The 10998-nt window shown below is 40.1% G+C and overlaps 1 protein-coding gene across 1 annotated transcript in view; it reads right to left on the reverse strand.

Annotated features, from left to right (window-relative positions):
• CSDE1 (cold shock domain containing E1) overlaps positions 1 to 8059 on the reverse strand; it is a 19493-nt gene extending 11434 nt beyond the window's left edge. Inside the window, exons 1-8 of the mRNA XM_031062903.1 lie at positions 7544 to 8059; positions 3511 to 3709; positions 2526 to 2635; positions 2110 to 2202; positions 1502 to 1599; positions 1273 to 1354; positions 818 to 946; positions 536 to 661 (exon numbers count right to left, since the gene is read on the reverse strand). Coding sequence (XP_030918763.1) covers positions 536 to 661; positions 818 to 946; positions 1273 to 1354; positions 1502 to 1599; positions 2110 to 2202; positions 2526 to 2635; positions 3511 to 3709 — 837 coding nt within the window. The 5' untranslated portion in view covers positions 7544 to 8059. The remainder of the gene's footprint in view (positions 1 to 535; positions 662 to 817; positions 947 to 1272; positions 1355 to 1501; positions 1600 to 2109; positions 2203 to 2525; positions 2636 to 3510; positions 3710 to 7543) is intronic.
• Positions 8060 to 10998: the final 2939 nt, after the last annotated feature.

Consider the following 10998-nt stretch of genomic DNA (forward strand, 5'->3'; position numbering starts at 1 on the left):
CTGCTGAAGGAATTTTCTCTGTTTTAAGAATTAAGTTTATAACCATAACACTTCTAAAATGTAGGCTCTTATTAAGTCTTCAAAACACCCCAAAGCTTCCCACACTAACAGAGACTCACCTAAAAACTTAGTGGAAGCGCTCATGAACACTCCTCCAAGTCAAACATTACAGCCCAAAAGCCTCATTAACTGTAAATGCTCACAAGAATCCATAGATCTGGCTTATCCCAGCAATATTTTTCCCTTTTCCCCTAGTCTTTTGCTTTAAGGATACGTCTAATTCCACAAAAATTATAGCAAGTATTAGAAACAATGAAGTATTTGAAACATTAAACACACACTCCCATCATGTACTACTACCCTAACTCTTCCTCTCTGGATTTGAAATTAGGAAAAAGAGTAAATCTTAATTCTGATGTGATGCTTATGCAGCAAACAGGTACTGGGAAATGGGAACAAATGTTTCCAGTTACTGACTGGAATTCAATACAATCAAACCAGTATTACAGAGTTTTATTTAACTATTGAAATTCACCTGGTTTTTGCTGGGTACTTTTGGAATTACTTTGGTTACAGTTCCTTCAAAATGTTCAATGCTGATATCTTCAAAAATGACAGTTCCTTGAGGCAGCAGTCTAACATCTGTTGCAACTTCTTTACCCTAAGAGCACAAAATCAGTCAAAACCCAAAGAAAAGAGAAAGTAACAGACATTTCCCAATGAACCTCCTCCCCCCTTTTTTAGAGCTGGGGAAAGCAGAGAGCTGTGCAGTTATTCCCTAGGACCTTTGCTTCCGTTTTACTGGATTTCGTCTTACATTTCTGTCTTTGATTGTAAACTCCACATCATCACCAGGCTGTAAGGTTTCTAGGTCACCTTTAAATTCACTATAATGAAAGAATATCTCCTTCACGACATCACCTCTCTCAATAAATCCAAAGGCTTCCTGTGAACAGAAAGAAAAAGTGTTTAATTGTCCATTATTGGAACATAGCAATAAATCATTTGACAGGTTCTGGTAAACACAAAACAATCTCAGAATCCCAGCACAGCACTGTGTACAGGTGTACACAGCTGACTGCCACAAGAAATATATAATCAGAAATAAACTTTCTTTGTTAAGAAGAGTATCAGTATCAAAGATGAGCCATTTCACACATAATTTACACCTGCAGTGCAAGTTGTTAACAGCTCTAAACAACTCAAATATCACTTTCAAGAGCACTCTTCAAAATAGCATTTCATTTTCAAATGGAACTTAAAATCACTTACTTTCATGGCACAGACTACTCCTTGACAGCGAGCTTGTTTCTTTTTTAATAGCATAATGTTACGAGCACTTACAGCACCAGTACTAGAGAAAAATAAAAAAAAAATCTGTAAACTCAAAACAGAAACAATAACTAAGACTGTATTTCATATAATAGGTTCTTGGAATAGGTATAAATTCTGCCTGACTACTAAAACAAAATATGAAGCTAGAAAAGCAATACCAACTTACTGTTTATTTGTGTCAATTATAAAGTTTATTTTATCTCCTGTTTCCAGCTGTACATTTCCTTCAACATCCTCTGGGGTGTAAGTCAGGTAAAATACTTCCTGTAAATTAACATTAACTAAAGTTACTCTATTTGCAGGATAGTTGTTAAAGAAAGATTAACACAATTGTAATAACAATATCTGCTTAATTTAGTGAGAAAATCAACAGTAATGAACATGGCATGCAAAACATTCTTTTTCTGTCGTGCTGTTTTGGTGAGTACATAACAAGCAGCTTAAGTTGAAAGGTTTTGTACATGACCATATTTAAAGGCCAATTTCTAAAGGTTAGAAGTTCAAGATAAGGATACATGAACTTCATCAAGTTTAAAAGAGAACAACTATTTGGCACTAGGAAGTTCTCCACAGATACAAGCAAGCAAATTGTCTAAAAAAACACTATTTTTTGTAGTAATTACCAAAGCATGCTTTTTTTTGGCCAAAAACTGCACAGTTCAGTGCAGTGCCAATTCTCTACATTAAATTGCTTTTTTTTTTGGTTTTTTTTTTTTTGTCATAGACCACAGTGATGGACCAGTGAAGAGTTCAAGTAAAATACGCAAGCTTTACCCCATTACGTTCGTAGCAAACACTCCCTGTTGGACTTTGACCCGGGGCAGCTGGAGATTTACTCTCTAAATTGTGAGGAACAGCACACACAACCTACCAGTCAAAAAAAAAAAAAAAAATCCATTGCTAGTCATTTCAGGAGTGGCATTGTTGTACACAAAATGAATCTCTACTACACACTCAGCAGGGAATGCCACACTGCAACTTTTCAATCTCACAGAACCCCTCTTGGCTCTAAGAAGTGTTTGGAGCCAAGTAAGAGCTCAAACTGAATCTCTGAATTTTTACCAGAGCACACTGAAATATATTTCAGTGTAATTATACTGAAGGTAGTTAATATCCATGCTCTATTAACCCAGTTTTCTGTACTGGAGGAAAGGATGGCAATGATGCAGGTATAGAAAACAGGCACTAACTTGTCCATTTATTCGTTCTTCAGGTAATATTTCTGGCTTTATCTTCACCAATTTAATAGCAATGGGTTTTCCAGTTCGGCGGTCAGAAGACACTTCAAACTCAACATCGTCTGCAAGACAAGCAAACATTGCAATGCTGAGAGCTCTGGCTGGGATTGGGGTTTTTTACAAAAATCACTAAATGGCTAAGTTTAATTCACTGCTGTAGCCAAACACAATCAAGTAGAACTCAGGTCCTTTTGTTGCACATGATTTGCAAAAATTTTCTGGTTACTCTGCTTCTTATCTCCTGTTGCCAATGAACTATTCTGGTGTAATTCCACAGCAATTCCCTCCCCCTGTCTTGCTTACTGTACAGCAGACTCACACTGAAGTTCAGACAACACAACAAAGGCAATGAAACAGTTTAGAAGCTTCACTCTCATGGTAATTATCAGCATGAAGTTGCAGCCTCCTCATGCTGAAAAACACCTGGCCACCCTCGAACTAATTCTAACCAAAGAAACAGGGAGCACAAGAAGTAAGCTCTCCCACAGTCTGAGTACCTGCCTCCATCTCAGCTAGACAAGTTTGACCTAACACTGCCCAAGTCTGTACCACAAGCTGCATAGAGTTGGGAAGGGCTCCCAGCAGGAGCAGTAAATTTTTCAAGGTGGTTTCTTTACTTTATCAGTGAAAAATAAAAGGTTGTGGGGGGAGGAGAAGTGTTCTAAAGAGTTTGTTTTGATTCTGACTAATTTTCTTTCTTTTAGTTACTTTTAAAAAATTTTTCTTTATACCCTTTTAAAATTTAAAATCTACTTTACCCTTCTCCTAATCCTATCTAACAGCAAGAAATAAATACCTTAATAACTAACCAACACAAGCTCACCACACTCACCAGCGCATTCATGAGGAAATCTCAAAATTAGCAAAAACTGAAATTAAACCAAAACCACGAGACCCCAGAAGCAGCAGAGGGTATTTTGTGCCAAAGCTCAGGTACCTCCTACTTTGAGCTCCTGCAGGTTGCCGTTGTACTGGGAGCAGTGGAAGAAGAGCCGGGCCTGCCGCTCCGAGCACTGGATGAAGCCGTACGAGGTCAGCAGCTTCTCGATGACCCCGGTCTCGCGCAGCGCTGCCGAAGTACCATTGGGGTACCCGTTGTGTCCATTGTTGTGGAGCAGGTTTGGATCAAAGCTCATCTGGGCCACACAAAGCAAACAATATTGAGCATCAGCTTGCTTCCTTCACATCCTGTCCTGGATTGTCAAATTGTATTCTATTCGCCATCTGTATGGCAGTTGGCTTCTGTGGGCAGTTTTCCTTATCTCTTTCACAACCACTCCTCCCTCTGGGAGGGATAATAATATTATATGATAATAATAATTATCTGCTGATATTATAATAATAATCTGCTGATTACAGGCTATTGAATGTCACTGCATGGCTGATAAGAACTACAGCATCCCATTGGGAGATGGGAGCCCAGAGGGAGGAGCCAAGCATTCCTACCCGGATAGAATCTGGAGATTCTGGAACACCAGCACGGCTTCTGCACTGGATTGCCCAGAGGAACAGCAGCTGCCTCTTGCCCTGGATCTCCAGAGGCAGAGACTGCACCTTTCTCCAGGATCCCTGCTCCAGCAGAACCACCCCTGGCACTGCAGGAGGGCTGAGCCACAATTCCAATGGGACTGCTGCCAGCACCCTGACCCACAGGGTGTCAGCTTGGGTTCTGACTCTGGCAGTGGTGTTTTGGTTACTGCATTGTTTATTTTATCTTTTTATTTTCTTCCCTAGTAAAGAACTGTTATTCCTGCTCCCATATTTTTGCCTGAGAGCCCCTTAATCTAAAATTCATAGCAATTCAGAGGGAGGGGGTTTACATTTTCCCCTTCCTTAGCAAACACCTGCCTTTCAAAAACATCCCCACAACACAATAAGAGCTTGTGTAGTTACTGACACATTCCTAAAATGTGTTTTAAGAACGTTAATAAAATGTGTTTTAAAACGACCAAAAGAGTTGAGCTTCTTTAACACAGTAATCCTTCAAATTTGTACAGGCAACATATTTATAAAACAAGCCAGAACTGTAACACCAAAACAAAGCTTGCTTAGAACAAAACAGACTTCTGGCATTTTTCAAGTATTACACCTCAAAGTACTCCCACATTCACTGTTTCACACCAGAGCCTGAAAACATCTGAAGTATCTGCTCTTCCAAATTAAACAGGTGATTAGGAAAATGCAACAGTTCTGAATCAATGCAATTAGGTTCAAATCCCTGCATAGTTTCTCCCTAGTTCATGTGTTCAGTCTTTCATACTAAAAAATGCTATTAAGTAATTAAACAGTTTTGCACAGTTATGGAATTAATAACCAGAATTTAACATTCCTGTGGCATAGAAGCTCAAGTGCTAGAAAGACACAGAAAATTCAAAAATAGCACTAAAGGTGTAATGAACTCCTAAATTAACTAACACCTATTCAAACATTTTATTTTATGGGGCATTTTTTCTTTTCAAGTCACAGATTCACCCTTGAAACATTCCAAATCCCTTTACCATTTCAATGGCTTTTTTGATGTACAAGTCTCCTTTTTAAAGCAGAGCAATTGGACTTACAGGCTAGCAATTAAATCAGATGAAATGTATTATACCTCACTGAACACTACAATTCAAGAGAGACAACTGAAGCAACCCTCTTCCCTCCAAACATCTTAAAATATACAGGATTATTTGTTAGTTTCCAGAGGTTTTAATTTGGAAACAGAGTGAGATCATATCAGTTCTCTGCTTTCTTGCTGGAATAAGCAGAGAGCTTAAAAATTACTCAGCAATGTGTTCAGTGGAGATAAAAGACACCTAAGCAACTTGTAAAAGGGTCATGTTTCTCACTCTAACACAGCCAGAGAGTTACTCAATGTATTAGAAGGCACAGCATTCTTATTCTGCTGTTTGGAAATCAGTTTAAAGGTGATCAAAGAGCACCAAAAAATGCCTGCTGTGAAGTTCTTGGGCAGAAATGTTTGGTCTTGGAGACTGACTTTAAAAAAATAAATTGGAAACAAGCACACAAAATAAAGATTGACAGTATTTTAGCTCCAAGACGAAGAGGTCTTCTCCCCCCTTCTGCTTCAGACCCACATGGGGTAGATGTAGATGAAGAAAAACACAAGTAACAGAAGGTGAGGGAGTGATTTGAGGGCACAAAAGGATCCCAGGACACTGTGTAATGGTCCCCATCCCACAGCACTGCTCAGCACTTCCACACCACACTGTTACCACCCAAGGCTCTCTAAGAATTCACTGAACTGCTAAATCTGCTGTGATATCATTTCTGTAACATGCACTGCTTATTTCCTTGCTCTACATCTCACTTTTCTTTCCCTTAAAAACCAGTAACAATCTCTTAATTTCAATCAATGCTGCCCTCTTATTCTTACCTGACCAACCTGCAGTAAGTGGCATAAATCAATACCCTTAACATGTTCAAGTCATGAAATACTGCCATGCCAGAAAATAATGAATCAGAAAATCAGAGACACACAGAGAGCTCCAGCCCATCCCTCCTCAAAGGCCTCTTGCCACCAAAGGCAGCCATGGCTTTGTCCAGCTGGGTCCTGGGGACCTCCAAGGACAGAGGTTTCACACCTTTCTGGGGTCACTGTTACCTCAGCAAAGATTTCCTTCCCCTCCTGTCCAGCCTAAGCTGCTCAAATGACAAAAGCCACAGCATTATATCTTTTTTATGCACTGGATCATGTTTAAAGGACACATTTTCTCTGAGTATTTAACAAAATGAACTTGATAAAGCTCCTAAGATTTACTGACTAGGTCCTGCCAGCATCATGCCAAGATAATAATCCTCATCTTTTGAGGAAGGCAACCCCAGGACACACCACAGCAGAAAATGTCCTTGTGGGAACACAACAGCTCAAGTGTTTTAGGCTATCCTAGAGTCTGAAATACTTTTCAAAAATAAACTGGTCCTGCAAGTAGGGTGGCTGGAAGAAGAGAAAATGATATGTTATTATACCTTCTCCCAGGAGAATTAGAGGCCAGAGCATTAACCCATTCTGGAAGCTGCAATGAGCCTGCCAAAGGCTCCTGTGAGTCACCAAATGGCCACCTCACCTCTGATACAAGGGAAGCAGCAAGCAGACACTCTGCCTCAAACATGAACTAAAGTTACATCAGAGAGAGAAAATGACAAAAATCTAGCTTAACATTTAGCTCAGAATAGCCTCTGTTAGGGTTAGAAAGCCACAGTGCTTCACCTCCAGCTCAGACTACCACTGCATGACACCATTTGAACTGTCTGAGTTTAAAGGAGCACAGCACAAAGAACTCCTCATCAGTCCTCTAAAGCCTGACAACTTCAGTTTAAACAAAGATCCTCAGGTGGCACTAAAACCTCCTGTACAAGGATACATAAAGTATCAGCTTTTCCAGATAATTGTCAAATTCCTACATCTAATAACAGGAATATGAACTATTAACCCCATCAAAAGAAATATTTAGAGAAAGAAAAAAAACCACCTGTGCTGTAAGATTGAAATACTAAAGAGAAGTTATTTGAGAAAAGGGATTGGAGCCACAAACCTACTGCTACTGGAAGTGAGAAACACCAATAATCAGTTCTCAAGGGTTATAAGTATTGTTAAATAGAACCACATGCAGCTACTATGAATTCACCAAAATAACTGAACATAACAGCAAAGAGTCATGGAACCAATGAATGGTTTGAGTGGGAAGGGGCCTTAAATATCATCCTGTTTCACTCCCTGGCATGGGCAGCAACCTTCCACTCTCCCAGGTTGCCCCAAGCTCTGTCCAGCCTGGCCTTGGGCACTTCCCAGGATGGGGCAGCCACAGCTTCTCTGGGCACCCTGTGCCAAGGCTTCACTATTAAATTAATTTATTATCAAGAACTATTAAAAAACCCTCACCAATCCCACCCCCTTCTGTTAAAAACTTAGTAAGAACCAAGCTCAAAAACACAGCTATAACTCTTTCTCCAGCATGGGCACCAACCTCGCAGTGATATTCAAATATTGCACTTTCAGTAGTATTTGCCGATTCTTCTGTTTCAGCACAAGTTTCTAAGGATGAAGACTGCTATTATTTTAAAAAAGGAAACAAAAGGAAGAGAGACAAAAAGAGAAAGAAAAAGATAGCAAAAGAAGGTGATCTATCAAGCTCTAGAGAATACAAGTGCTGCTGCCCTGGGCAGTTTCACTACAGCACTGGAGAAAACAAAGACTACTATAGCAGCGTCGGGACGTGCTCTTTTGAAGCTGTTGAGTAGGCACAAACTTCTTGTTTCAGATCAAGCCTTGTATCTTCTTCAGTGTAAGTTGCCTCTTCTTTGGTCTTGAGTTGTTACAATGTGGTATACTTAGATTCTTTTCCTGATCTGAACTTGAAGCAGCAGTTTCAGGTGGTAAATTCTGTTCTGTTCCACTTCATACTGGAGAAAGGAGAAAGACACACACACTAAGTATCACTGTGAAGGAAATTCTCATCAAATCACAGAATGGATTGGTTTGCATGGGACCTTAAAGACCATCTACTTACAACTCCCCTTGCACATCAGTTCTAGGTCTAAATAATAACAGGGGCATTTCCTCTACCTTAATACAGGAGGTTTAACCCTCATTAATAAAAGCTGATTCACAGATATATTTGGCATTCCCATGTCACTCTGGTTTTTTAAGATTTTGTAAGCTTTCTGATATAGACATTCTTGTAGTGAACTGTTCCAGACACTTTCTGTAAATAACTGATTGTTTTGTCTTCTTCTATAGAAGAAGAGAAAGTTGATAGACTACTAGTTTGACCAGTGTCATTGGAGAGGTGTCCCTATCACCCTCCAATCCACTGTCACTTTTAGAAAACTATAAATGTTAGAGTCAGAGAATAAACTTCCTCTTTCTTGCTTCACCTGGAGAACCGTAATGTGCTTGCATTCTTGCGTGTCCAGTAGCAACATTCCCACTTCCAGTTTTGTTTTCCAAAAGATTGATTGACTCCAAGCCAGTGAGATGGTATTTCCAATTTTGAACTTTTCAGACACATTTAGGCATCTTAGGGAATGTTCCAGTGTGTACCATTAAATGTCAACTTCATTTTGATCATTAGTACTTGATCTATTAGCAAACCTTAGTCCTCCCACCAATAACTTTATAGGGGTGCTTATTAAATTATAGCATAATTTATATAAGTGCTCACACAGATCCCCAGAGGAGCAATAGAATGTATATATACATAGGAATTAAAATTTCCTGATTACGTCTGTTCCAAAAGTTAAGTTAAGGACTAGTGATACCTGAAGTACATTTAGAATTGTATAAACATTAAAGGACTTCTCAATTATGTGTACAGACACTGCAGGTGCAATAACACAGAGCCATTCTCTGGACTTCTGAAACAGTTTTGTAAAACGTTGGTTCCATGTGATGATATTTGTGTAGCTAACACCAGCAGAAGCCTTTCTGCACCAGTTACTAATTACCAATTAATTCCCTCCTGCAGTTTTCCAGTGCCACTTTGTCTTTTCCTGAGAAAAACAGTTTCACCAAACTACACAAAACAAAACCTTACAGAAATAGAAACCTTCCTTGAGAAGAAATCAAGTTTTGAGTTTGTTGTTTACTCAGTAGATAAGGGGAAAAAAGGGAGGATGTTTTTGTGGACAAAAGCAGGTGAGAAGCAACAGAGCTCTGACCTCAGAGATACACTGGCAGTCCTGCAGTCATCTGAAGGCATGAAAATCAGAGCACAACTCTTCCCCAAATCATTCCACAAGTCCCACACCAAAAGAGAAAAAATATGGACAGAGTCCACTTCTCCAGTGTAGCAGGAAAGTGAATTTCACAACTTATACTGAGCTTTGAACTCCCTCTGGTGATTTGAAAGAGTCATTTTAAGTGACTGAAACCTGAATGCAAAGACACTTCAAAGTCTCACTCTCACCCCAGTGAAAATGCTGAGTGAAGGCAGCTATTGAAAGAACCCCAAACATGCAAACTCATCTCCAGTTTTACTGAAGTTTGTATTTCAGTGATTTTCTCCCAGTTGAAGCATCTCCTTCCCTGAGAATTTCCAGCTGAAATGAGTTTTCCTGTCAGACCATCAAACATGCATGAAACAGATTAAATAGATGGGTGAGGGCTGTTCAAATCTGGTGTGAAAGTATGCACTGAAAATTAGATTATAAAATATTATAAATTAGAAGACACAAAGCTATTGCAAAGATAACAGTATCACTGCTTTTCCCTCACCTCAGCATTACACTGGGGCAACTGTTACCACAATCTTCCAGGACAGTGTTATTTTGGGGCAGCATTTCAGCTCTCAAATGAGCACTCTGCATCCCAGGAACTGCACAGACACACTTGGAATCTTCTCACATACTTTTCTCTCATTTAATTAGACCAATATTATTAGAGCTCTCCTAGACATGTAACTCTTATCATATTGCATTTATCATTTTCTGGCCGTAAAATATATCACTTTTTCATTTAATAATCAAAACACCTCATGTGATCAAATAAGACTAAAGCTAATTTTATCAGTTGTGGAGTAACCTTCCCATTAAAACCCAGTCTGATTTGATAACAAGATGGGTTCACTACACTTCAGTTCTTTAAAAAAAAAAGCTCATCAAGCAATCATAACTCAAGCAAAAAGAAATCTCACTGTGCTCATCTGCCTCAAATTCCTTAGTTTTTAATTCAGCTACTATAAATACTCCTCCAAATGGTAAACACCCTGAGCAGCTGTCCAGCCCCCAAGTCTCAGTGCCTTCTGCATTTGTGTATTTACAGCTGAAAGGTTTAATGTAAAGACAGGGAAGAGCTGGGCCCTGCTCTTGAGGCCTCTCCTGTGCAGATCCTGCTAAATGACAGCGGGTCACATGCCAGAAATCACCTACAGAGCCCCACATGGAACCTGCCCCATGACAGCATTGTTCTGCTTCCCATTTTCTTCACAAAAAGAGGCGACTGCAAGGACATGCATTCTGTGGATCAGAGCACGTGCTTCCAGAAACAGCCCGAGGTACAATTTGATAAAGATAAGACTTTGTCTTCTCAGTGTGCACACACAACAGAGATCCGTGGAGATCAGGCTCCTCCATCTCTTTTCAGATGGATACTGGAAAGCAGCACTGAGCTCTCGGGCACCCCAGTACGTGACAGCTTTGAGACGAGCCACCACCACAGCAGCGAAGTCCTTTCCATGTCAGGAAAAATTACATATATAGGGGGGAAAAGAATTAAAGAACTACCAAGGACATCTGTAAAGAATGTATGGAGAAAAAACCCAAAAAAGTCGTTAAAAGAAATATCGGGATTTCTTAAGGGTTCTGCGGTGCGGAGACGAGCCCCGCGCTGGGTATCGGTGCGGACAGCAGAGACCCGGCCCCGGACCGACGGAGCCGCCCAGGCCCGGTCCCTGCCGCGGCCCCGCTCGCTGCGCTGCACCAA

Source organism: Geospiza fortis, unplaced genomic scaffold (genome assembly GCF_000277835.1).
Source record: "Geospiza fortis unplaced genomic scaffold, GeoFor_1.0 scaffold391, whole genome shotgun sequence".
Taxonomy (NCBI): Eukaryota; Metazoa; Chordata; class Aves; order Passeriformes; family Thraupidae; genus Geospiza; species Geospiza fortis.